This window comes from Triturus cristatus, chromosome 8 (genome assembly GCF_964204655.1).
Source record: "Triturus cristatus chromosome 8, aTriCri1.1, whole genome shotgun sequence".
Classification (NCBI taxonomy): domain Eukaryota; kingdom Metazoa; phylum Chordata; class Amphibia; order Caudata; family Salamandridae; genus Triturus; species Triturus cristatus.
Window position 1 is genome coordinate 424352693 of NC_140591.1, and position 27571 is coordinate 424380263.

The 27571-nt window shown below is 45.9% G+C and overlaps 1 protein-coding gene across 1 annotated transcript in view; it reads right to left on the minus strand.

Moving 5' to 3' along the window:
- NUFIP1 (nuclear FMR1 interacting protein 1) overlaps window positions 1–27571 on the minus strand; it is a 333972-nt gene that overhangs the window by 76403 nt on the left and 229998 nt on the right. The window contains exon 7 of the mRNA XM_085621822.1: window positions 2361–2605. Within this exon, the coding sequence (XP_085477948.1) occupies window positions 2361–2605 (245 nt within the window). The remainder of the gene's footprint in view (window positions 1–2360; window positions 2606–27571) is intronic.

Genomic DNA, 27571 nt, shown 5'->3' on the forward strand with positions numbered 1-27571 from the left:
ATCAGAGACTCGAACCTTGTTTGGGAGCTCCTAAGTCAGCAGCTCTGGCCCCTAGGCCACATACTGTGGCAGAGAGAATTTAAACAGTACATTTTATTTAATATCGAGTCATAGATGGGCACGTGTGCGCTAAAGGAGCAAGCCGTTCTTAGCTCGTCTGTTCGGGACACGGCCCACTGTCTCCTCACTTGTAATTGCGACGAGCAGATGAGGGCGGAATGGCAGCAGATGGCCAGCACGCTTCCTGACTGGATTCTGTCTCTGGTAGGGATACCAATAAAACACAGCATGCACCCGCCAGTTACTCATCCACCATCTTCCGTTGGCCAGGGGCGCGGAGGAGATGGGGGGGGGGGGGGGGGGTAATGCGCCTCCCTCCCAGCGACCACTCATAGTTACAGAGAAAATGGTGAAAGCTGCCCGTCTGGGAGTATGCATGCACCTCAGGATACCGCCCATACATGTCCCATCTAGCAGTGGGGCTCGCACCCTGCCTCCTCCCCTCGACGCCTCATTAACTGCATCATTTAACCATATTGCTTTTGACTGCCCCCTTTCATTCGTAGGCATATTTCCTACAAGAGGGAGTCAGAGGTCACGCTGCGGCGTTTATATGACGGGTCAAAGATGGGGATGTTTACCGTCATTAGTCCCTAATCAGATCTTTAATCTATCCTGGATCTGTGGGTATTTAATTGGCGTTATTGTAATTTCAACGCCATTAAAGCCCGAGTGGACTCTCATACAGGCTGAAGAGTTCCAATACAATTAGTAGTTTAGTGCAGGTATTCCCGGGCACGCAGAGAATAGGCCCCTACTGCTTGCGAGTGGTGCGCACGACCGCGAGCACCAGGCCATATGTTTTGAATTATCGCGCCAGTGTCTGGGCGCAATAATTCAAAACATATGGCGCCCATGCGGGTAACCGCAAGCAATAGGCTACACACGCACAAGCGTGTGGTTAACTTTTTGAAGCCCTTACAGTAAGTCTCGAAGAGCAGCGCATGCGCGCTGCTAAGCGAGACCTAAAAAACTGGGAATATCTGAAAACTAGAGACCAATGAGATGATGTAAATTGTATGGATCCCATCCCTTTTTTCAACACAGACTGCCCTGCACATTTCAAATTGTGGGTGAAGAAACTATTTTTCCTCAAATGTATGTAACAGAAAACTTAAAAACTTCCTGACAGTAGAAAATTCTCCCAGCCTGGGTTCCTACACTTGTCGTGATAAAAAGTGTACCCCACGTGTTGATGGGCTTAACATAATGAATAGAAATGGGCCGAAACTGGTAGCATAAGAAATCAAAATTGAATCAAAGTAGTATTTGCTGAGGCCTGATGTAGGACCAACTGCCCCACACAACCCCATTTTCTGTTTAACCATTCTCTCTGCAGTCTAGTGGGCTTTCTGTGAAGCTGGAGTGGCAGAATGGAGAAAATCTGCCCCCAAGAGGTGCGGAAAGACTATGTGGGCATTGAGTTTTAATTTCTATATTTAAAGTAGAAAGCAGTATAGTGGGCTTTCTGCACCCCCCCCCCCCCCCCCCCCAGGTGGATAATCTGAGGGCTAATCCCTCAGCGGGAAGAAAGCCTGTTTTGCCCTCCTGTGGTGAGTGATGTGGTCTCATGTAGGACTGACCACCACGGTAAACCTCCCAATCTACCCACCACAGAGAGCAGGAGTGGGAGGGAGTTTGGAGAAAGACTAAGCAGTGGGTGTGGAAGGCCCAGTATCAAGATGGGATTTCTGCCCCCTGGAGTGGGAGACTGGAGGGAAATCTCCAAATCTCCTAAAAAGACTGTGTGGTGGGGGACTCGATAGCCCATGTGGTCAGGAAGAGGAGCCCCCATCCTACAGTTCTGAAGGTCTACTGGAGTGGATTCCTACATACGGAGGTGATTACTAATCAGGAAATCACTCAGTAGAGGAAAGGGAGAATCACCCCGTACAAATGGTACCTCCTCTGTGCAGATTGGTGATTGCAGAGCTGAGCTGTGCCCATAAGCACAGATTACAGAGAAAGCAGTGGAAGAAAAAGAATTCTGGCTGGTTTCACCACGGGTGTGGATGGTAATCCTGCCCCCCCCCCCCAAAAAAAAAGCTTGGAATGGCAGCGATGCTCTTCCAAAGCAAACAGAGGTGAAGGCCACTAAAGGGAAGCTCTCTGGGTTTCCGAACCCTAGCTGGTAAGACAAGATGACCTTGTCAACAGTACATTCTGAGCAGCGCTGTATAGGAGATCATCTTGTCTATTGCAATGTAGGTTTTAACAAATTATGGTTGTATAAAAACAGGATAGTTACAAACTGTGATAAACAAATAAATATATAAGAAATGAAACCATGAATGATTTACCAGCATCGTTGCCAACCAAAATACTTAGTGGGTCCATATCAAGTGCCATTGGGTCTCTCTTTGGTGGTTGCGTTTGTTCCAGATTTATATTTTCTTTAAAGGTAGCTGCATGGTTGTCTTTGAGCAAGTTCTCATTGTTTTTGAACCTTTTCCTGAAGCCACCTCGATTTTTCTTGTGAAATCTTCCTTCCTGTTTATGGTCATTAGCTTGACTACGAGGACCATTCTGCATCCCTTTCATCTTGCTGTAAGTAAAAAATCTAGGGCTTAGATAATGATAACAGCTGAAATGCTTAAGACTTCTTTCAAAAAAGCACATAAAACAACAGCAATTGAAGTCCAATGTTATTTTGAACAATGATGAGGATTTTGGGGCAAATATGTACAGAGTGTATTGATATTACCAATAGGGCCCAACTGTTGACTTTGGGAGTGATTTAGCGTTTAGAGGACGATTGTTCGTCTGTCATGGCGATGGAGTAAATCGCTATCACCCTGACGGACATCCCAGCCATCCCCCAAAGCTTTCAGAATAAGGAGCTACAAAGAAATAGAGTGAGAGAGAAAAAAGAGAGGGAGGAGCGCAAAGAATAATGCATTTGAAAACAAAAAATGTACTTAATTCTGTGAAAGTCTGGAGTTGTCCAGTCAGATTATTCCATCATTCTGAGTGAGTGTAACAAGAGTCCTGTCAAAGGCATTGGGCTAGCATGTGCCCTGTTCCCCCAAATCAGCTAACTTCTACATTTGAAGGGTGAGGAGGGCTGATTTAGAGTATGGAGAACGGTTGAATATCTGTCAGGGTAACAGACAAAATATCTCCGTTACCTTAATTGACACACCGTCCTCCAAATCTAGAGATGTCCCCTGAACCTATGGACATCTCTTAACATTGGCAGTGCCTGGCAATGTTGTAAAAACTTTACAGATGGCTCCGTCAAACAGGAAGGCTGTCCGTCACATTTTTACATAGTTTTCTTTTGTCAAAAACAAACCCTTGCAGTGGGAGTTTGTTTTTGAAAAAAGTCAATGCCCCCCCCCCACCCATGTGACTTTCTAGCTTTGAGTAGGAGTCTTTTAGTATTTTTATTTTTTAGTGTCCCACACTGCCAGGCTTTACCTGCCGGTGATAGATAGCAAAAAAAGAAAAAAAGGCATCCTACAGCCCATTCTAAACTGGGTGGACAGACAGTGACCAAGATGGTAACCCTCATTGTTTTTGTTTATACTGTTTTTGTTTACAAGCTGTTAATGAATTGGGCTTTGTTTTTATATGGATACTTGGAGGCTGGCACTTTTATTTTACCTTCCCTGCACTAATGTGGCCGCCGACAGATTCTGTTTTAGGAAGCCATTTTTTCCCCTTGATTGGGGCAAGCAGAGGTACCATTTTATGACAGCAGCGCTCTAGTTTATCTAGAGAGGGTAATGACAAACATGGCCGTGGTGTGGACGCGCCTCGGAATGACAGTTACCCACTTTACCCTCATTGTTCTTGTGTAGAAGGTGTTAATGAATTGGGTTCGGTTTATATTCTACAGTTTTTATATCATTATTTGTGGGTGCTGGTATTTTTTATTTTGCCTGCTCTGCTGGTATTTTTATTTTGCCTGCTCTGCTCTGGCGGAAGAGAGACTCAGTTTCAGATTGCGCCATTTTGTGACAGCTGCATTTTAGTTGATCCAGGGAGGGTAAAGAATACTCCCCATATAACCAGGGCGGCGATACAGACATGCAGCTGGTGAGCCACAGGCAAGCCTGCCTGAGTCCAGCACCATCCACACTGCTCATTTATGTGCCCTCAGAGGATTGCAGTCATAAGCTTTCATTGGAATGTTACATGGGTACCCAGGTATGTGGTGGGTGTTGTGTATCTTTTCCAGTCTGCTAGGGCCCTTTCCAGTCTGGGAAAAGGCAGAAGTGAGCCAGGTCATGAGATCAATTTGAAGGCCAGCCATGAGATCAATCCAAAGGCCGGCCAAAGGCCGGCCACCCCCACACCTGAGCCACACTGCTTAACACACATTCTCGCTCTCTTTTGTTTTTGATTGTTTTTATAGCGCGGACATGCCCCTTGCGGGTATCAGAGCACTTTACAAATTTACAGAGAGCAGAGCAATTAAAACAATTTCATATTTGAGAAAAAATACAGGATAAGGTAGTACCCAGAAAAGGGAGGATACGCTTTACAATTTTCAGAGAGCAGAGGAGATAAAACAATAAAAACAAAAATATCATAGTCAAGAAAACTGCATGTTCAAGCAGTGTCAAGAAAAGAGAGGGTAATGTCAGGTTTGATAAGTCAAAAACACTAAAGTAGCCGGTGAGAAGTAGTCGTGAGTGTGAAAGAGGGATCGGGATGGGTATCTTAGGACTAAGGGAAGACATTTTTTCATAAGGAGTACTTTGACTTCTTTCCTGAAGGATACAGTTGAGGGATTCCTTCGGACTTCAGGGGCCAAGGTGTTCCAAATTCTCGGGGCAATCCCAGAGAAAGATCAGTTGTATGTTTTCTTCTTGTGGGATCTCTGTGGTTTTAGAAGTAAATTGTTGGAGCTTCTAGATGATCTGGAGCCACCAGACAGTTCGAGCTACTGAGCGAGATACCTAGGGGTTTTGAAGTGGGAGTCTGTGTGTGTCATGCAGGCAATTTTAGCTTGATTCTTGCTTCATAAGGTAGCCAGTTGAGGGATTTCAGATTGGGGGTAATGTAGCGGTTTCTTTTTGAACCGGTGATGAGTCTTGCATCAGAGCTGAGCGAGACCCTTAGAGGAGCCACTTTGGATCTAGCCAGTCCAGAGAAGCTTGCACTTCCATAGGCCAACCTGGGAATTACTACGGCTTGCACTGCATGCTTGAAGTCGTTGGAGGGGATGGGGGGTTAATTTTCTTAGAATGTTCAAATAGTGATTTGCTCCTTTGGTGGCAGCACTGATTTGCTTCTACATGTTGAGGTTCTAGTCGGGAGTTGATCCCAGTGATCTTGCTGAGTCAATGACTTTTGGAATGCAGTTGAGGGCTGTTAGATGTTTCAACCATTCTTCAATGTCAGGTGACTGGTTGGGTGGGGTGATTAGGAGGAATTCGGTTTTTTGAGTATTTAGTTTTCAGTATTGTATGCTAGCCAATTTTGAGTTTTCAGTAGAGTTGCGTTGATCAAACTGATGTCTTCTGGGGAGGAGACGTAAGTATAGTTGGGTATCGTCAGTGTACATGTGGTAGTGGATGTTAGGTGTTGGATGAACTCTGAATTTCTGTTACAGGCTCCATGAGCAGGTTGAAGACAGTGGGCAAAAGTGAGGAGCCCTGTGGGACCCCTAATGTGACTTTAGTAGTCTGTGATAGAGAGTGATTAACCTTGATTCTGACCCCCTGTTGTGGAGGTAGGAGGTGAACCAGTTAAGGGCTGATCCTGTTAGTCCCATGGGGTGTTCCAAAAGGTCTACAGGTTGTCTCTGCATAGGAATATGCTTCATTTACATAATTTGCTCAGCAAGGAGCAGCTTGATATCCTATTTTTAACAGAAACATGGTTGAGTGTGTCGTCTGCCCCAGATGTTGTGCTTGCTCTCCCACAGGGCTATTCTATTGATAGAATAGGAGGTAGGGGAGTTGCCATTGTTTTTAAGAATAGTTCCAGGTGCTCTAATTTTGTGTTACCTTATCTCAAAGGAGCTGAATCCGTGGGATTTTGTATAGCTATTTCAGCACGGTTACGTGTGTCAAAGGCTTTGATCTATCACCCCCGTGGCTATGCCAGCGATTTTCCCAACTCCCTAGAGGTGGCCATAGCCCAGTTTATCCTCCAGTTTTCTAATATTCTTCTCTTAAGAGGTTTTAATCTTCATATTGACAAAACAATTGGACTATCAAGCATTAGCTTTATTGGAGAAGATGGCCTAATTTAATCTGCTTCAATGTGTCACCATCCTCAACTCATCAGGCAGGACATATCCTTGACCTTATTTTCTCTTACAGAACTCTATTGATAAAGGATTCTATGGCCGTCATCTGATCTGACCAATCTACTGTCCCTTTCTCATGGGGTTTGGATAATGTCATGAAGAGGAGGGAGCCTCCTGCTAAATCGGTTTCCTATTGTGCTAAAGTTAAGTAGTCTGAGACAGAGAACTTATTGCACAACTCAGTCCCCGTGCTCTGTGGAGAAATTGTGAAAGATGTAGAAGCAAATGATAAATGGCTACAGGATATAAACAATAAAGTGGCCCCATTAAAAATGTTTGCCAACCAGAGATGTAGCCCTTCTGCACCCTGTTTCTCCACTGCTTTGGTGGAAGAGGAAAGGCAATGCAAGAAATTGACGAGACTATGAAGGAGGCACTATTCCATGAACGATAAACGCAGGTATAAAGAGGCCCTGAGGAGGAAATATAATGCAACAAATAAAATGGCACAGCCTGCATATTTAGATGAGATATTTCCGGAGCTGTCAACAGCCCACGTGCAATCTTTAAAATTGCTATGAGTTTTTTTCACTCCAAACTACTAAATTCCCAATCAGCAGTTCTTACATATATCCGCATCCAAATTCAACAACGATTTCCCGGTAAACAGCTATTACGGTGGTCTTGTAAAAGCATCTTACTTATTTGCAGTCCAATCCCTTCAATGAAAGCCCCATTCAGCTAAGACGACCTCATTCCTCGCAGCCGGCCCGATAAATCCTGTTGGACTGCAGATATATGTAAAAACTGCTGATTGGGAATTTAGTAGGCAAAGATGACCTAAGGAAATATGGTGATCATGACATTTTGGAAACCATTATTTTAGAAGAAAAATAAAAATCAGAACCTTTTGCGTGATAGGTAGAAGTTACACAGAAAGAACACTGAGCTATAGCCCTGATGACGTCCTACGTTGGACGAAACGAATTGGCTGAATTTATTAGGAACTTCTGTTGATGAACAGCTACAAGCTTGTCAATTAATATTAATGAACGGTCATAATCGTTGTGGAAACACTATCCTAAAGTGACGTGCAATAAATTGTGGATTCAAGGAAATCAGTCTTTTTGATTGAATCAGTTGGGAACAAATTTGCATTTGTAAATACTGATTACTGAATATGGCGCTCTCTTCATTGTGGTATTTTTCATTGGAGGTGGTCCTGCAGCGGTGGGCTACAGAAGATTGAGCGTGATTAATTGGATTAATAACACTGAATTGATATAGCAATAATCCTGTCCTGTGCACACCAGTTGGATGACCTCACTGCTAGGGATTATTTTCAATGGGGGAGGGAGTGTGCGTTGGCCCAGTTTTATGCATATTGGCTACTGTAGTTCGAATCTGCAATTCACCTTTGCACTGCAGGTTGCGGCAGAGGTAGGCTTGTGTTTTGCCCAGGCGCATTCCCTTGAAAAATGTTTGTTTCTGCAGCCTGCTCACCCACGGAAAAAAAGTAATTAATGTGTTAATTACATCTTGTCTTTACTAAGCAAATGCTTTGTAGCTGGGCCTATCTTGTTGCCTGATCAAGAGGCCGCAGGCGGGACAGAATTCAGCAGCTACTACTATGTATCCCGCGGCAGACTTCGATCTGTCCTTCTGTGAAGGAGCTTCACTGGTTGCAGATTACGAGAGGACCCTTATTATTATTTTATGGCACTGGCCCTTTCTTTCTCTCCAACAGACTTAGTCTCTACTGTTGTGCTAGGGCCCTTTGTTCAAGTGATGCAGGGCTGCTTCTTATCCCAAAAATTAAGCACAAGAAGGGGGGCAGGGGTTCCTTCCTCCACTTCTTTCTTGGCAGCTCCTGCTTTGAATTGTCTCCATCTGCTGCTTCATAAGGCAGAAAATGAGCATCAGTTATGAGAGACTTTCAAAACCTGACTTTTCGGAGCAGCCTACTCAGTAGGGTTTTTTCTAGTCTTTCATTTAGAGGTATTATGGAGATCCGCTCTCTAAGCGCTGGTACACTCTTTGGAGTATCTGTGCACTTTAGAAATACAATATATGATATGATAATGCCAGTTGGATGGCTAGCTTCAGATGGCTCGTACTCTGTTGGGCCGTAGGAGGAGCAGATTTCTGAGACTGAGTCAGAGTACGCTCACTGCGTCTTCAACATACCTAAGGCCCACCCATTGTAAATCAGGTAAACAGACTGGGTTTGGTGGAGAGGGCACTCCATTGCAGGTGCAATGGAGTACCCTCTCTTCCACACTCTCAATCAGTCCCTTTGTTGTGTCATATACAGTTTACTATGCTAAGCTATTTATCAAAAACCTGAAGACATTCAGAAAAGAATCAAGACAGACTGATGTTCGGTCATTTGGAAGCCACACACACACACACACTTTAAGTGTTAAAGCAAAAGGGAATAGAGCTTAACAAGTATGCACGCTCTACTATCCCTAATACTTGCGAGTCTTACACAACTATACATTTTCTGGAGTGGGATGACCTGGCTTTCTGGTCAAGCTCTGCATAACTCTTAATCAATGCAGTTTGGATATCTTGACATCTGCTTTACTTTTTGTCTTTTATTCTTTCTTGGTCCACTAGCTGAAGGGCACTATTATAAAAGCAGTATCTAGTACTAAACAACTTCAACACATCCATTCTAGTGCTTCATGAAAATTTCACACTTCTCCATGAAGTGACTTCCGAGAACATATACCAATTTGCAACAGCCTATTGCAGTATAGCTGCGACAGTCAGCAGGCACTCCTAATAAGTCCAAGCAAGCTACTTCAGAAGAGGAGCAATTGCACAGCCATGGTCAGACAAACTTTGTGAAAACCTCCAGGTTTGTGAATGTTAACAATTCTGAGAATTAGCACACAGCACTTGGAAAAGTGGGACACACAGGTAAAGTATTCCACTAATGAAACTTACACAATACAACATTTTTAAGAAGCAACAAGAGAGTAAGATAAATTTTGTTTCTATGTTTAATTTACTGAGACAATCTTTTTTATTGTTGGGACAAGCGCCAGTAACCCAAGATATGTATAAGTGATTATAACATTCCTCACACTTTGAATCAATATCCACTGTAGAATCACCCTTGTGTTCCCAAAGTTCATAATCTTGATTTAATTACAAGCTTAAATTAATGTCCGCTCACAGAAATAATTAGGATACTGAACTAATTCTGATGAACTTGAAGGGTTCAATCAAGTAATAATGGGTTATTTGCATATTACATGAGGTATATTCAGAGGGTATCTTTATCTTAGGAGTATGACTATCAACAGGAAATCCAAAAAATAAGTCTGACAAAAAGGGAAGCCAATATACAAAAATGTCGAAGTTCACTATGTGTTTTAACTAGTTGCAAGTAAGAGAATTATCATACTAAGCATATCCATACAATCTGGCACTTAACTCTGACCAGCCAAGAGCAGTTTGAAAACAGACCAAAAATCATGGCAAGCATAACACTGCCTACTCACACATTACCAGCCATGACAAAGGTAAGCAATGATTCAAGGGTAATTTACCCTGACAAAACCTTGTCGGAATGATGAAGACAGGTCATTAGCTTTTTCTCCAACTTGTAGTCTATGTAGAATAAGCTTAAGGTACACCTTTGCACGAATATCTAGCAACATGGTTGTTTTATAATTTGAGCAGTCGTGTACTTAAAATTTTATGTTTACAGTGGGCCGTATCATGGTGCCATTTTCAGTACTGGTCGTTTTCAAAATTAATCAGTTACTTACCTTTGGTAATGTTCTTTCTGGTAAATACTCTAACCACAGAATACTCACCTTTAGAATATACCAGATGCAAGGCTGCATCCGGAGATTATCGCAAGCAATGTGTTCAGCGCACATCAAGGTAGTCCAGTGGGACTCCGCAACGAGCTTGCACCAGCCCAGAAGTAATAGAGGGAGCCACATATAGGCGCCATCCCCGAGTGCTGAATTCAGTTTCTTCATTTACTTCCCTTTATTTGGGACCTTTTTACGATTTGCAGAAGTCCACTCCACAGAAAAGGGAGGTGAAACAATGATGAGCAATCTGCGTCTAGATAAAGTATCGACCAGAAGGAATATGTTACTTGCCCTGTAAGCATCGGTTTGTGGCATGTAGTGCTGCAGATTCACATGCTCTGCATACTCCTGCCATCTAGTGTTGGGTCCGAAGTTGTGCAAGTTGTTTTTCCTTAAAGAAGTCTTTCGAGTCACAAGGTTGAGTGACTCCACCCAGTGGTATCGAGCATGGGCATCAACTCCATTGTTCGATTGCTTTCCAGCAAGCGGATGAGAAAAGAGTGTAAAGTATGTGTAAGTAATGCGATGACCATGCTAAATGTATATAAATTGTTTAAAACTAGTAAATGTAATGAAGTGTAACGCCCACAAGTGTCCAGGGAGGAGAGTGGGCACATGTGAATCTACAGCACTACATACCACAAACAGAAGTTTACAGGGTAAGTAACATTTTCTGTTTTATGGCATGGGTGGCTGATCATACACATGCTCTGTGTACACTAAAGCAGTCCCTCCTTTGAAGTGGTGCGTAACCTGTGGGTGTTGTAGAGGTTTGAAAAAAGGCACGTACATTAGCTTGCTGGTGTGCTAAAAGATCCACACAATAATTAATGTTTGGTTAAAGTGTGTGGTTCAGACCATTTAGCTGCCTTATATATGTCAGCTGTGGGAATATTTTCTAAAAAGGCCATGGCTGCTCCCTTTTTGCAAGTAGAGTGTGCTCTGGGAGGAACAGGTAAAGGTCTTTTGGCCTTAGCATTGCACGTTTGAATGCATTTTACTAGCCATTTGGTTATGCCTGATTGGGATATAGGGTTGGCTTTGTATGGTGAGAAAAAGGCGAAACAATGTTGATTAGACTTTCTGAAACATTTAGTTCTACCAATTTAGAACCCGAGCGCTCTTCTGAAATCTAATGCATGAAGAGCTCTTTCCACAACAGAATCAGGTTGAGAAAAAAAAAAGACTGGCAATTCAATGGATTGGTTGAGGTGAAATTGAGTGACTACCTCTGGTAGGAATTCAGGGTTGGTGCGGAGAACCACTCAGTCCTTCTAAGGTTAGAGTCTGGAGCATACTAGCATGTCTGAGTGACGTTATGGCAGCTAAAAATGCCACCTTCCATGATTTGAATTGAAGAGGGCCAGAGTGTAGGGGTTCAAATGGGGGATCCAGGAGTCTTGCGAGTACTACATTGAGGTTCCATGAAGGTGCAGGAGGAATAACGTGTTGGTCTTTTCATAAAGTCTTCGATGGCTGGAATTTTGAAGAGAGAGAGGTGTTGTCTATTTTGTAGATAGGCAGCCATAGCAGCAAGATGTAAGCGTATAGAAGGGAATGCTAAATCAGCCTTTTGTAAGTGAAGTAGATAGCAGATAACTATACTGTGGCTGTGAAAGGGTTAATTTGTTTTGAGTCGCAGTGGCACACAAAACGTTTCCATTTTGCTGCGTAACATGCCTTAGTGGTAGGTTTACGTTCTTCCTTAAGAATGTTCATGCATTCTGCTGGTATTTTAAGATAACCAAACTCTACAACCTCAGAAACCAGATTCCTAGGTTGAGAGTTTTGGGATCTGGATGTCTGATTTGTCCGTGATTTTGAGTGAGAAGGCACTGTCTGTTGAGGAGCTTCTCGTGTGGAACTACAAAAAGGTCTAGTAATGTTGTGAACCAAGGCTGGCAAGATCAGTTGGAAGCTATTAGGATAATTGTTAGAGAAGTCTGCCTGAGCTTCCGAACCAGAAATGGAAGGAGAAGGAGAGGCGGAAAAGCGTAGGCAACTATTCCTGACCAACTCATCCATAGTGCATTGCCCTTGGATAGTGGGTTTGGGAACCTGGAGGCGAAGTTTGGGCATTTTGCATTATCTGCTGTGGCTGAAAGGTCTATTTGAGGGAACCCTCACTTTTGGAAGTATGGTGGGAGGACTTGTGGGTAGAGTTCCCATTCGTGGACTTGTTGCTGCATCCTGCTGAGCAGGTCTGCAAAGTTGTTGTCTGTTGCCGGAAGGTACTCTGCTAACAAGTGAATGTGCTGATGTAGAGCCCAGTTCCAGATGGTCTGAGACAGCTGCGGGAGTTGTGGAGACCACGCCCCTCCTTGTTTTCATAGGTAATACATGGCTATCATACAGTCCGTCTGGACTAGGACACCCTAGTGAGTCAGGTGCGGTAGGAATGCTTTCAATGCCAGGTGAATAGCTTGAAGCTCTGGGTAGTTGATGTGGAGAGACTGGTGCTCAACACGCCATACGCCCTGCACTGTGAGGTCTTGTAGGTGAGTACCCCATCCCGTCTGTGATGCGTCTGTGGTGAGAGTGATGTGGAGAACAGGGTCGAGAAAAGGCGCACCTTCAACAGGTTGGTGGTGGTCCACCACTGCAGAGAATGTGGTAGTCTATCAACACTAGATCTGTCAACTGACCCCGTGACAGAGACCACTGACGAGCTAGACATTCTTGTAATGGAAGCATGTGTAATCTTACGTGGGGAAATATGGCAATGCAGGAGCAATCATTACTAACAGACGCATGACCATCCGCACTGTGAGATGTTGGTTCATTTGAAACTGGGGCAATATTGCCTTTAAGTTTTTAATACTTGTGAGATTGGGGTAGGTTCATCCTATTTCTGTGTTTAGGATGGCCCTAAGTATGGTTGAACTTGTAATGGTTGCAGGTGACACTTGGAAATGTTGATAGTAAACCCTGAATTGTGGAGATCTATTGTCATCAGAGTGTGTTGTTGGCGCTGATGAGGAGTGCTGTCTTTGATAAGCCAGTTGTCCAGATAGGGGAATACGTGGATATTTTGTCCGCGTAGGTGAGCTGCTACAATTTGGTGAACCACTCAGTATGCAGTGGTTACCCCGAATGGGAGAACTTTTAATTGGTAATGTTTGCCTGCTATGACAATCCTTGAGTATTTGCCATAAGCTGGGTGTATTGGTATGTTAAAATAGGTGTCCTTCAAGTCTAGTGTAGCCATAAAGTCGCCCTGTTGCAGAAGTGGAATGACGTCCTGTAAGGTGACTATATGCATGTGCTCTGACAGGATGTATTTGTTTAAAGGCCTGAGATCCAAGATTGGCCTTAAGGACCAGGCTTTTTAAAGGATTTGGAAGAATGGCTAATACCCATTTATCTATGATGTAGCCTGGCCCCAACAGGTGTGGTGTGATAGGGGTGACGAAATTTCCCCCGGGAGTAGGTGTTTGTAACGATCCATGGCCTTAGCGGTCTCTGTATCTTTTTTTTAATCTTCTCTAAAGTAGAATCTACCTGTGGACCGAACAAATGCTCTTTATCAAAAGGCATATTCAAGACAGCCTATTGAACTGTACGTTTGAATCTAGAAATCCTGAGCCAGGTGTCATGCCTTAGGAGAATATTGGTGTTTATTCCCCTGCCCGCCACGTCTGCCACATCTAGCACACACAGTATGGAGGTGTTTGTTATGGTTTGTCACTCCGCTTCCAACTGCTGACACCAATTTTTATGATCCTCTGGGAGATACTGAAGTAACTCCTCCATCTCATCCATAGTAACACACCAAAAGAGCTTGAGAATTGGCAATAGCCTGTGCTGCAACCATTTTATCCACAGCGTCTACCTGTTTGCTCTTATCTGGAGGTGGTGTGTTGCCAGTGGATTGGTAGTTGGCTCTTTTATATGCGGTCGTGGCAACTGGAGTCTGGTGGCAGCTGACTTCTGATGAAGATAGGGTCAGCTGGTGCAGGCTCATATTTTTTGTCCACTCTTGGTGTTAATACCCTAGCCCTAATAGGGTCATTAAAAATCTCTTCAGTATGTTGCATCATACTTTTTAACATAGGCAGATATTGTGTGGCCCTGTGTGTTGTGGACAGAATGTCAAAAAGGAAATCATCCTCCAATGGATCACTGTACAACTCCACATTGTAGAAGGCTGCTGCCCTTGCTAAGACCTCCTGATAAGAGGGTGCATCTTCAGGGGGGGAAGGACAACGAGGTATAGGTCAGGATGATTGTCTACAGATGATCTGTGTCATACATGTCCCATGGACATCAAAATCTATTATGCTGCTATTGCCACAGCCAAAGGGCAATTTTTTGCAGGTCGCATCGATGCTGCCAGGAACAACGCCAAAGAAATCTTTGTCATTGTGTAGAGTTTTATGTCGCCGCTGGCTCAAGCAAGTGTGATTCCTTCCTCTCTCGCCTGGTGTAACACTCTTTCAGGCTGCTTCAGAGATAAAATTCAGGCCATTCAGGCTACATTTCCCTCTGGTAATGGTTGCCCTGAGGGGCCTTTGGCGGTACAGTTTGCAGCTCCTACGTGCTCGCTGTCAGCTTTTAGAGCAGTCGACCCCCTGGAATCTCTTAAAATCCTCAGGGGACTCAAATCCGGTTCTCCTGCGGACGCTTGCCCGGCCAGGCTTCTGGCAGCTGTGGCAGAGTGTGTACATATAGAGGTGAATTTTATCATCAATCTGTCTCTTCAGACAGCGGCTGTTCCTCAGGGGTGGAAGCAGGCGAAGATTCTGCCGCTTCTTAAAAAACCCTCTCTGGATCCCCTTAACCCAGGTAACTATCGGCCCATCTCCCTCCTTCCGGCTATTGCCAAGGTCTGTGAGAAGGTGGTCAATAAGCAACTTACAGAATTTGTGGAGACTGAGGTATATCTGCATCCAGCTCAATCAGGGTTTCGAGCCTCTCACAGCACTGAGACTGTCCTGGTTGAGGTGGTGGAGGCCATCCGGGAGTGCCTCGATGCCGGTGGGAGGGCGACATTAATTTTGCTGGACCTCTCGGCGGCATTCGATACGGTCCCACATGCTCTTCTTTTGACCCAACTTGCAGAGATTGGTGTGTCGGGAGCTGTCTGGGGTTGGCTTAGGTCTTTCCTGGAGGAGCGGGCTTAGCAGATTTGGCTCCTCCCTTTCTCCTCAACTGGTTAACACTGGAGTCCTGCAGGGTTCCTCCCTTAGCCCTTTCCTCTTTAACATTTATGTTACGCCATTGATATATCTGGCAGAGGAGCTTGCGGCTAAGGTGATGGCCTATGCGGATGATACCCAATTATTGTTTACCTGGGATAAAATATCTGATTCTGTCTTTGTGACACTGATCACTTTGTATATGCTATGTATTATACAAAGATACATGACGCGGATGGCAGTGATCTGTAAATGCAGTTCTGGCAAAGGAATAATGTGAACCTGCCAGTTGTCGAATATTACAATTGCTGGCATTACTAAATAAAAAACAGAGTTAAACGAAACGACTGCTGCCTATGCTGATGTAAATGTTTTCTACCACCACCAGGCCCTCTGCAACAACATTTGGGCCTAAAGTATCTACATTTTTGATGCAATGGTGGGCTGTCCTCAATAATCACAGATCGTGCTACAGTGGGACTTTCTTTACACAATGCTAGTTGTCCATGAGGGACGTCTGGACATCCCCAGCGAATTTGGTTTCCTGTATGTAAGCATGCCACCTCAGCACTACGCTGGAGCTGATAGCCCAATATATGCAATCAGTGGTGTATACAGTATACATTTTGTTGCATGCAGACCATATTTAATCATTTGGGCTAGTGACCCCCTGAGATCATCCAGGAAAGCCATATGACTGGTCATTTCCCACAATTATTGTATGTACCAGTCCAGATGATACACCGATGAAAACCAACACGCGATGGGTGGAATGCTTGAATTAATCACAGCTACTGTCAATTACACAACCTGCATCCCAGTCCAATCGTTCCTTTGCCCTCCATGCCTCCTTAGACAGGAACAGGTCATATCTAAATAAGTCATGGTCCTGCCCCAATACGAAAATTGTAGCATGAACTGCCAGGCCCTCTTTCAACTGGAACACAACAACCACAGACTGGTTTCGGACTATGTGAGCCTCTTCAGTAGGGTGCAGCTTTGTTATGCATTCAGTAGGGTGCAGCTTGGTTCAATGTTCAAGGAGCACAGGACAAGGCAGGCGGAGAACAAAATCTTCTTACCAAAAACGTGTATACCCTGGGATTCTCTTACTGGGGGATAAGGAGAAAAAGCATTGTGATGCTCCTAGGTCGTCGACACCTGTAGTACATGGCTTTCACGCATACGGTATCAGGATTGGCGGGTGCAGGTCCTTGTTGCATGGCCGCCAGCTGACTGACGAAAGGGGCTGAGCAAAATTTTGACCATGTTGCCATGAGGGTTTCTTAGAGTGCTTCCTTAACGGCAAACAGGAGCTTGTGGAAGCTAGTCCCGGTTTGAGTATTTAAGTAGTTAAGTTACATTTAGAGGCAACAGTAGACAGTTGCAAAACTAAGACCTCTGCTGCTCTGAACACAACAATTGACAAAGATGCGCTTTCTTCAATTTGTGGTCCAGGTTATGAATTCAGTTTAGTTTTAAGGAGGTGTCCCAACCACTCGCATTTTTCAAGTTCAAGTCCAAGTCAAGTCTTTTATCTTTATAGTGAAGGGGGAGCATATTGTAAGTCATTACCAGTACCTTGGGTATTAGTTTGCAGATCCTGGACTATATCAGAGTTGGAGTCAAAAAGCCTCTAGCGCCCAGGGGAGTGGCCACGCAAGATGGCTGATCGGACGTGATCCATATCGGCTCCGTCGCCCCAAGGCTGTCGTGGGCAACATGCAGCCCCAATGTAGCCGAATCACAGTTCAGCCGGTGTTCTTCGCTGCGGGGGAAAAAGGGCTCTCAGCGGAATCGTCAGAAAATCGGCCGTGGCCACAGCTGAACACGGGCAACGGAGATATGCGGCGAAGCCCAAGATGGCGGCGTGCAGCCGTATACCCTGATCCAAGGCTGCTCATCGAGAGTAAGGACAGCGCCGCGAGGACCGCGCTGCTACCCAACCCCCCGCCTGCACTAGCGGAGAAGATGCCGACAAGTAGACGCCCGCAGTTCCACTTGCCGCTGGGAGGCTCAGCACTGAGAGCAGCGGCGATGTGTATTGCACAGACCCATTGCAGATGAGAGGCCCCTAACATCACTGGAGGTAGGCAGGGGCTCCTGATTACACGCCTGAATCACCCGCGGGAGGCAACTGGTGGCCACGAGGGGCCCTTGAGGCAGCAGCAATGTAGCTAATATTGCCTGACTCTAACATGGCGGATTCAGGCCCGCTAAGAGATTTTATCATGCCCACGCCACTGATGCACGCCTGAACTTCACTTGGCACCAGTGCAGGCACAGACGCGTAACGGTACTGGAGGTCGGGGGAGAGTACGCCTCCTGCTGGGCACCAGGGGAAAGCAGGGAGTGCCTGACCCTAAGATGACTGCCGCAGATTGGTCTTCCTCATTAGCACGCTCTCCCCCCTTCGGGGAGGTGGGATCAAGCATTTGTATATGGGGCCATTGGGCCCTTATAGAGAATGATCACAGCGGCATGAGAGAAGCAACCAGAAGAAGAGTCTGTGGAAGAGCCGGTTCCTATTAGATACCGCATCTATGCCACCTAAGAAGGTGACCTCTAAGGTGTCTAGCTACTTTGCGCTTGCGAAGGAGACTCAAGCCCAGGAGAAAGAGACCCCCGATCCAGTCATGGCACTGACCAAGGAAGATCTGCTCAGCTCCCTGAAGGACTTTAAAGCAGAACTTCGCACTGAATTAAAAGGAGACCTGCAGGCCTCCATGGCTCAATTGAAAGCTGATCTCTCCGAAAAAATTACCTCTCTAAAACGGGATGTGGACTCCATTGGTACGAGGCTGTTGGACACGGAGTCCCAAACCCAGGAGCTCGACAAGAGAATGATGACCACGGAAGACAAGGTAGAATGCTTACATTCGCAACTCCAACTGGCCCTGTTGAAGAATGAGGAATGAGGACCTGGAAAACAGATCAAGATGCGAAAATATAAGCATTAGGGACCTGGAGGAGGGAACAGAAGGTTCAAAGAGGTTCGTGGAAGGCCTGTTCGCAGAGATACTTGGGCCTAAACGTCTAAAAATTAAAATCGACAGGGCACACAGGGTGGGGTCGGCTCTGCTGGGTGAGAGACGTCACACTGGAGATGTCCATGTCAAGCTCCATTCTTACAAGGTCAAAGAAGCTATCCTCCAAGAATCCAGAAAGAAAGACTCCATCACCTTTTGAGGCTTGCGATGTGTCCTATTTCAAGACTTGGCGCAGGCGACCCTGCAAAGATATCAATTCTTCAGGCCTCTCACGGAGAAGCTCCGACAGGTCCAAATAAGATATAGGTGGACTTATCCCTTCAGGCTAGCATTCGAATATAAAAACAGACAGCAGTACGTTACAGAGCTCAAAGACGGTTTGGAGCTCCTCGCGATTCCAATGCCGGACGATGAGGCGTTGAGCTCACAGTCCAGTAGAAATGTCCCCTCTCGGTCCAATTCCACAAAATGGGAAACAGTTCCTAAAGGGCGTTCATCCTGATTCACGGACAGCGGTGGGGAAGGAAGGTTTGCCTGGAAATAGATATTCACGAGGAGGCCAGATACTGGTAAATGGGATGGAAAGGACCCACAGCACATGTGTTGATCAAAGGGCAGGAGGACTACATTTTGAGCAAACTTTAACCCATGTCGGCCTACAATACGAATGCTATTAACAAAGACCGAGCACGTGTTTGGACTGAACAATGCCTATGGGGGCCCACACGACGACGAGAAGTGGTCGACCTCTTTGTAACACAGAACTCAGGAACGCACAAACCTTTGAGGCCGATGGACAAGAGGCGACCCATAGACCACAGCAGACGAGAGAGCAAGGGAGCTGGGAAAGGGTATAATATACCCCACATATCCCAGGAGTGATCGAGAAGCGTACAACAAGAACTCCCGCCTCAACGGCATTAGGTTACGTTGGACAGAGCTACTGAGACAGCAGGAGGGACGGGCGAGGGCCGGAACCCCGGCCTGCCGATTCTCGCGAGACCGGTCGCACCAGCAGGACACGTGAGGGTCCTGGGGACGAACATTTTTAATTGTTTTGGTTATATTTTTACATTTAAAGGGAGGATTCGGGTGGAGGGGGGGTTGGTGGAGAAGCAGATGGAGGGGGGGAGAGTCACTCCTACGTCACATGGCGATCTATAATGCTGAAGGAGTAAGGACATTGGTGATGAGTTACGGGCAGGGAAGGGAACAATGGAATTTCCAGGGGGGCACTGGGCGCAGGGATGCCTCATAAGATGATATCCGTCACTACGTGGAATGTGAAGGGCCTGAACTCGCCGACCAAGCGGCAAAGAATTTGGAAGTACCTGGAGGACCATCAATTCGATGTGGTGGCGCTCCAAGAGACGCATCTTAAAAGGTCGGAAGAGTTGAGGCTTAGACACAAAAATTATTCACTTATATACAAGTCATCCACTGAAACAATGCACAATGGGGTAGCATTAATGTTTCACACCCACGTTAAATTTCAGACGGAAGGCATCCAGATGGACAAAGACGGACAGGTGGTAATGGAAAGCTCATGGGTCGATCAGTGAAATTTGTTTCGGCCTATGTCCCTAATTCAGGACAAGCGACATTTGTCAAGTCACTACTGAACATGGTGAGTGGATTTGCCGACAGTCTCATAATTGTAATGGGGGACTTTAACCTTACTTGGCATCCTACAGACGATAGCTCTCACAGGTCCACGGGAGGCAGTTTCCCTAAATCAAGCCTTTTTGAACCTGGGGTTCTTTGACGCATGAAGATTTCTCAATTCCTCCGTCAAAGATTACACATACTACTCACATGCTCATCACACTTACGCCAGAATCAACTACATCTTTAAGTCGCAAGACCTACAAGGCACCCTCCAGGGCACTAAGATCCTTCCTATCTCTCTTTCTGACCATAGTCCCGTGACAGCGGGCCTGGATTGGGGTGGCAAGACGCAGGGATTCACGAAATGGTATTTCCCCGCCTCACTGACGCGAAACAAGGTGCACCGCGACGAACTAGGGCTAGCAAATAAAGACTTTTTCATACAAATGACCAAGGTGACATCTCCCCAGAACAATTGGGACGCTTTTAAGGTGGTCATTCGAGGGAAGTGTATAGCAATGGTATCAGCATTAAAATAAGGAAAGAGCAAAGGAGCGGGAGGACCTGGGGGCGGCACTATCCCAAGTAGAAAGGGAATACAAAAGAACTCCACACTCAGCCTTAAGTGCCAGCTGGGCTCCCTCAAAGGGAAACTAGGGGCAATCTACACAAACAGAGCTGAATTCACCCTGCTCCGTCTTCACCGGAGTGCCTACACACAGGAGAATAAGGTGAGCATGCATCTGGCAAGGCAGCTTAGGGAAAAAAGGACGAGGGAGTTTATTGGAGGAATTCACAAAGAGGGGGGAGGTTAGAATTAGATGACAGGGGTAAAGCCGCTCTGTTCGGCGCCTTTTACCAAGATCTCTATAAAGCAACGCCCCCCGACCTTATGGCACAGATAGAATATTTAGACTCACCCGCTCTCCCTACGATCTCAGAAACCTGGGGAGACCAGCTGGACGCTCCAATCTCTGAAGAGGAAGTGCGACTCTCAATCGGAGCGCTTAAACCTCATAAGTCCCCAGGGACGGACGGCCTAACAGCCCTCTTTTACAAGACGCACACTTCCGAACTATTGCCCCATCTGACAGCCCTATTTAATGACATAGCTACGAGACAGGCGGTAGCCCCCACCATGGCAGAGGCACTCATCACTGTAATCCCAAAGCCGGGGAAGAACCTGCATCATTGCACCCCATCTAGACCGATAGCTCTCTTAAACCTCAACGCTAAGCTTTACTCTGCCATTTTAGAGACCCGTTTAGAAAATCTTCTCCCTGACATTATCCATCCGGACCAGTCCAGTTTTATAAAACGGAGATAGACACATGAAAACATCCGCAGGACACTCCATCTTATCGAAAAAGCCAACAAGTTCAAGATTCCAGCGATAGTGCTGGGTTTGGACGCGGAAAAAGCCTTTGACAGGGTGGATTGGCATTTTCTGTTTCTTACCCTGGAGAGGTTTGGCTTTGGGGATAGGTTTCTACGAATGGTACGAGCCAATTATTTAAGCCCATGCTCTAGAGTTCAGGTTAATGGGGTGAGATTGGCCTTCTTTGAGCTGGGACGAGGAACGAGGTGGGGGTGCCCTTTGTCCACATTGCTGTTCGCTCTGAGTATCAAGCCGCTGGTGGCCAGACTTGGGGCGAATCCGGACATTCAAGGGCTTAGGTTTGTGGGTGATTAACATAAGGTGACACTATTTGCGAACGACATGCTGTTAACCCTCCCGGCTCCTAGAATGTCCCTCCGAGCATTACAACTGGTTTGAACAACATTTGAGGGAGTGGCAGGCTTCTGGTTCAACTTTTCTAAATCTTTGATACTTAACACTATCAGAGGGGAGAGGCTACTAATACAGGAGGAATCTCCATTTGCATGGGCTAAGCACAGCTTAACTTACTTAGGAATTCATATCACCCCATGTATAGTGGGACTATTCCAGGCGAACTTCCCTCCCCTACTTTGATAGGTAAAACAGGAACTACAGCGATGGAAACCCCTGTTCATTTCGTGGCTGGACAGGATCCATGCAGTCAAAATGACCCTTCTCCCAAAACTACTCTACCTGTTCCAGGCACTCCCAATAGAACTATGTGACGGGACACTAAGGGCGGCTCAAGGGGCACCGGAAAGCACTGACTGGTGGACTCCCGTGTCACGGGCTTCTAACCTTTTCCCCTCTCAACAGGACGAGTGGGCATCGGAGATCGAAGATCACCTCCTATTAGCCCCGGCAGTGCCCTTTAACTGGGAAGCTCCGCAACCCCAAGGACCGCCCTTAGATGACGTCACGGAGCACGGGTCACCAAAAAGGGGAGGAACCAGGAAGTCGACGGACGGCGATTCCAGGAGGAGAGACGGAGACGAGTAGAGAGAGGAGAGAGACGAAGATTCGGACGAGACCAGAAGGCGAGAGCAGGAGGAGAAAAGAGGAACGAGAGACGAGAGGACCATCGGCTACGGATACGGCGAAGCACCCGGCTACGGATACGGCCAAGCGCCCAGCCACGTTCCCAGGGGAGGAGCGTGGCTTGGACAGGTACGGGACCGGGTAGCGGGTTGGATAGGGAGGAGGGAGTGGCCGCGCTAAACCGACCGCTTCTTGTGTACATCCCCTTGCTGTTTTTCCTTAGTTAAACCCTCACCTTTTTCTAGACACTCGAGTAAACGTTTTTGTGTTACACTAAAGGTGAATCCTCACTCCCTGGCCCTGGTGATAGGCGCAGCTCGCCTCTATAGCAAACCCAATACCGTCCCTTATTCTTTTCTTCTGGGGGAATACCGGGAGACGACCCAGAGACGAGAGAGGAGGCGGATCCAGAGGACCCGACGAGCCAAGAGGCCCCCGGAGCTCGGAACAGGAATTCGGTCTCCGATTCTCAGCTACATCCGGAAGGATGGTAGGGTGCGGTTACCCTTCCACGTGTTAAGGAGACCGAGAGATGAGGGAGGGATAGCTCTCCCAGACATTGAGTTCTATTATAAGACAGCACAGTTAAGGGTTATCACAGAATGTTCCATGCGGGAATCGGACAAGCACTGGCTCCACATGGATCGGGCCACTGTGGGCAGGACAATTTGGAATGTGCTGTGGAAAGCCAAAAAGGACAGGCTGGCTAATGCATACCTTAGCACCCCTACCAGGACCACACTTGGGACGAGGTAAATAGGAGCAGGCGCTGGACCTCTTTTCCATCTCCCTATATCCCTATACACTTTAATCCGGACTTCCCCCGGCGCTCAAAGAAGGGCCATTTGACGCATGGCGAGAGGGAGGTTGTGAGGTGATTTCCGATTTATTTCACAACCATGATATTCTCTCTTTTGAGAATTGCCAATGGGCTTTTGGGGGTACCGTCCTCAGAGCACTTTCACTACCTGCAACTTAAACATTGGGCACTACACCCACAGGTTAGAAAAGCAGCAACTAGAGACCTGACCCCGATAGAAAACCTAGTGCGGAAAGCGAGTTCGACCAAGGGCACAATCTCCTTTTTATACAAGCTACTGGTTTCTACTACGATCGCACCACAGCCTCGATACAAATCAACATGGGAACAGACCCTAGGACGGGAGACTACTGAAGGGGAATGGAAACACTTATGGTCAGACTAAATTCAACCACTCCCTCGATTTGAGACAGGCACATTACAAAATCTTATTCGATTGGTACCTAGTACCTGCCAAACTTAGGCATATTTTCCCACTCACTTCAGATCTGCGCTGGAGAGGGTGGGGGGTCCTTGGGGATTTCCGCTATATTTGGTGGGACTGCCCGAAAATCAGACCATTCTGGGAAGCAATCCTGGCCCAAATGAAAGATATGTTAGGATACCCGGTCCCGAACTCTGTAGAGACGATCGTACGGGGCCTTAGAGATATCGCACTAGAACATCAAACGAAGGCAGACAAGGCAATTATGTGGGCATGTTTGGGAGCGGCTAAAAAGGCGATAGCAGCTAATTGGAAGAAAAAAGAGGCACCCATACTGGCCCAGTGGCACTCTCGCTTACGGAAAATACAATGGAGTGCATAGCGGACATTTTTAGGAACGAATATAAGAATTTTGAGTATGAGTGGGGGCCACTGGTGTCATACCTCACAAAAAGGCTCCCGTTAGCAGTCTGTCCACCTACACTGAGGGAGATTCACCTGTTCCAATTTTAGGCTTGATAATGGGATTCAGCAGATAACCTTTGATGATTAACGGACTGTCACTCATGCGACATCCCACGAACACAATGTATTCCACTGGTCAGATTTACGTAGTAGCAGGGGAGGGGTGGTTCTGCTTCTCCACCACTGGGAGGGGTAAGGGGAGGGGGGGTTCGGAGTTAGGGTTGTTAGTTCGTTGTATTTTTTCTTGATAATTGCCTCGGCATTAAGGGCTACTGATGAGCTGCACTGGTCAATCATTCCAAAATGGTAAGACACTGTATTAGAATTAGATATGATTAGCTATCGGAATGTTGAGAGGGCTACTAGCCCAGAATGTTTGGAATTGTGCTTATATCTAAATGCCAATAAATATTTGACAAAAAAAAGACTCCAGTGGAGAGGCCAAGGGTCTGATTAAATCACTATCTGCGTTTTGGTAATTTCACAGCGTCATATAGGAATTTCGCAATCCGAGTCAGCTCGAGGAGCGAGGATGGAACTGGAAATAGTTCCAGTCCCGACACTGCTGCAACTGGAGTGGATGTCTGGACCAACATCATTATGAGCCCAGAAACAGATCCGGAGGGGGTAGTCCGTGACTGGGAGGGAACCCTGACAGGAGACCGAGTGGAGACCCTTGCGGCTCCATGGGTATGAAGGCACTTCATAGGGAGCTACTAGAGCTGTGAAAATCTGCTCGCTGTCCTACTTAAAGGGTTCACCCAGCTGTGGAGTCAACGGCTAGGGAACTCAAGGCGTGCTGAATCCAGCTGTGGAGTCAGATCTTGGTGTGTCATCTTTGGGATTTCTTGTCTGGTTTTGAGAGGCAATAAGGGATCAAATGTATTATACTTTGACTTACCTGAAGACTTCAAACGGAAATGGGACCGACCTTTTTACAGAGAGCAAGAACAGGAAAACTGCTTCAAATTCAACCTCTTCTTATGTTCAGCAATGTAGAACTTCACTTTCCACAACCTGATTGCCTTTGGGTGCATGACAGCACATTTTCACACAACGTAGTGTCGTAACTAGAGCCACAGCACCAGAAACAAGTCATTAGGGTCACAACTGCGTCCCTGCAGTTACGGCATGGTTTGGAACTTGTCGTTTTGTGGGAAACATCTTTCCTAGCACATGGTCTGAGAATTGTTCTCAAGAGTCGTTGGAAGGTTGGACAGATAGCGAGTGGGGCTCAAGATCCATGATGAAGGGGGCCAAATGAAAGAAACTGATGTCAGAATCCTGGGCAAGCCCCTATTGATATTCTGAAAGATAGTCCATAAGTTTTATGGTTCAATTTTTTTCACCACTTCAAGTACTGTGGAAATTCTTGACTGAAATATGTACTTCACAACTGCAGATCCCACCGCAGACAGCCAGCACATGTTTTGACTATAAAGAGACTTTTTCAAAGCTTGAAGTAATTCAAGATAGAGTATAAGTCTGAAGTACTTCTAGACATATGAACCATTGGTATATAGATCTTTCGTGGATGCTTAAACAGAAATTCAGACCACAAGAATAGTCCTCCAGACAGAGCATAGTATGTCCAACCATCAAACTACTTGGAGCCTTTACATCATACAAACATATAAAGCCTGTAGGAACTGGTGTATCGTGACTGAAAATTGCCTAGATGTTGCTGCCATCCAATTCAGCAAGAATATTCAACATGCCATGATAAGTTCCAAAATCAAGTCAAAACGGTCTTAGTTCAGCGTCCCTAAGTTGGAAGGTTGTGAAATAATTTTGACAGCAATAAGTACTCAAATAGAAGCTGTTGGATATAATCTCATCAGCATGACATTCAACCATTTGGTTCATCCTAAGATGTCAAGCAACTGATCTGTCAAACAGAGAGAAAACTTTCCCTTTCTTTGTTCAAATCTTTTCAGGGTAAAATGCATTTTAGATAAATCTCCTATGGAGATGTGCACCATCTTCAACCAGAGATTCAGGCTATGTGGGATTCAGAGGTTTTTGCTTCCAAAGTGAGAGCATTGTTGAGATTCACAGGTCACTACAGGAGCTTGATGGTGATAGTTGGCCCAATGGGCTGAAAGAAGGCGACAAAAAAGATAATTTATACATTTAAGTGCTTGGAGGCATGTAAGAAGCTGAAACTGGCCCTGTGGAAAACATCAGTGAACTCCTGAACATGGAAAGAGACACTGCTGACAACGAAGTTGGAGCTGTGTTGGCTTGGCTTAACTTGAAGACAAATGTAGATCGTGCCGACTTCATCATTTGTTTCACAAAGAATTGAAAATGGGCCTACAAGTGTGAAGTACTCAGCAATTGTCTGGGCACTGAATAGATTCTGCTTTTACTGCTTTTGCGACCAATTTCACCATCCCCCAAAACAATAGAACACAGACTCATTAAGTAACTTAATGCTTTGAAGGAAGACAATCTTAATATTACAAGATAATTCATTGCCATGCAGGTTTTGCACTCTGATATAAAGGTGGGTAAGAAACTTCATAGAGCGGGTTGTGCCAGGGGTCTGTTTTGGCCCCAAGAGCTAAAGCACAATCGGAGTAATCACAAGATCTGAGATCACAGAACAAATGAAAAGTAAAAATACGATAAAAACCTAAATCTAGCAACTTGGGATGTCAGGCCTGTGCCATCTCACAGCTTGGAGTGGACATTTTCTGCTTTCCCCCTTCTCTAGTGTAGAAGTCTAGAAAAATATCTGCAACGTTCGTCCCTGCTCTGGGTGCCTAGGCGTTACAATCCTTAAGTACTGGCCCCTCTCACATCCATGAAGAAGAGGTGTGTAAATGCGCATGTGTTTCTGTCGTTCCAGTACCATGTACCTGTATAGAAGTACCAGACACTAACTGCTCATGTTTCAGAGCATTTCCTTAATCACTACCACCCCTTGTCAACAGCATGTGCACCATGATCCTCTAACAATCAGCCAAAGTGCATCACACATTATCATTCTTCATCTATGATGGCTCAATATCTAACAAGGGGTAAGACTCAACCTTGCCATTGACAGAAGGTCCGATAGATGCATTCCCAAAGACCATGTGACATTAAGGGAAAACAGGGACTTTCCATGCACGAGAACAGAACGAATTCTAGGATCTTGCCTTATGGGGTTAGGAAGGCACTGGCCGTAGAAATAGCTTTCAGGGAAGGAGGAGGTAGGATATCACTTTTCAAATGCACACTACAACGTTTGGGTCTGGCGACTTGGGAGGGGTGCATGGGCTAGACAGCTTGTCTGCAGGCTGGCTTCCTGTGTATTAAAAGTGAGAGTACTAGATATCAGCTCATTGTCATGTTGCTCTACATCTGTTCTGTGAAACTCCTCTCGAGATTTGTGCTATTTCCTTGTGCTGGCTGTGGGTATCCTTGATACTTCTGTCCCATAGGTGCAGGCTATATCAACTTCAGGAATCTCCTCTCTGTCTCCCTGAATACAGTGATGTGTATGTACCTGTATGTCAGATCATACCATTGTATCTGCTATTTCCACATCTCCCATGTCTTTGACAGCTGCAGTGTTGCACAGTCAGTGGCAGCACAGGGCCAGTGGTAGGAGGT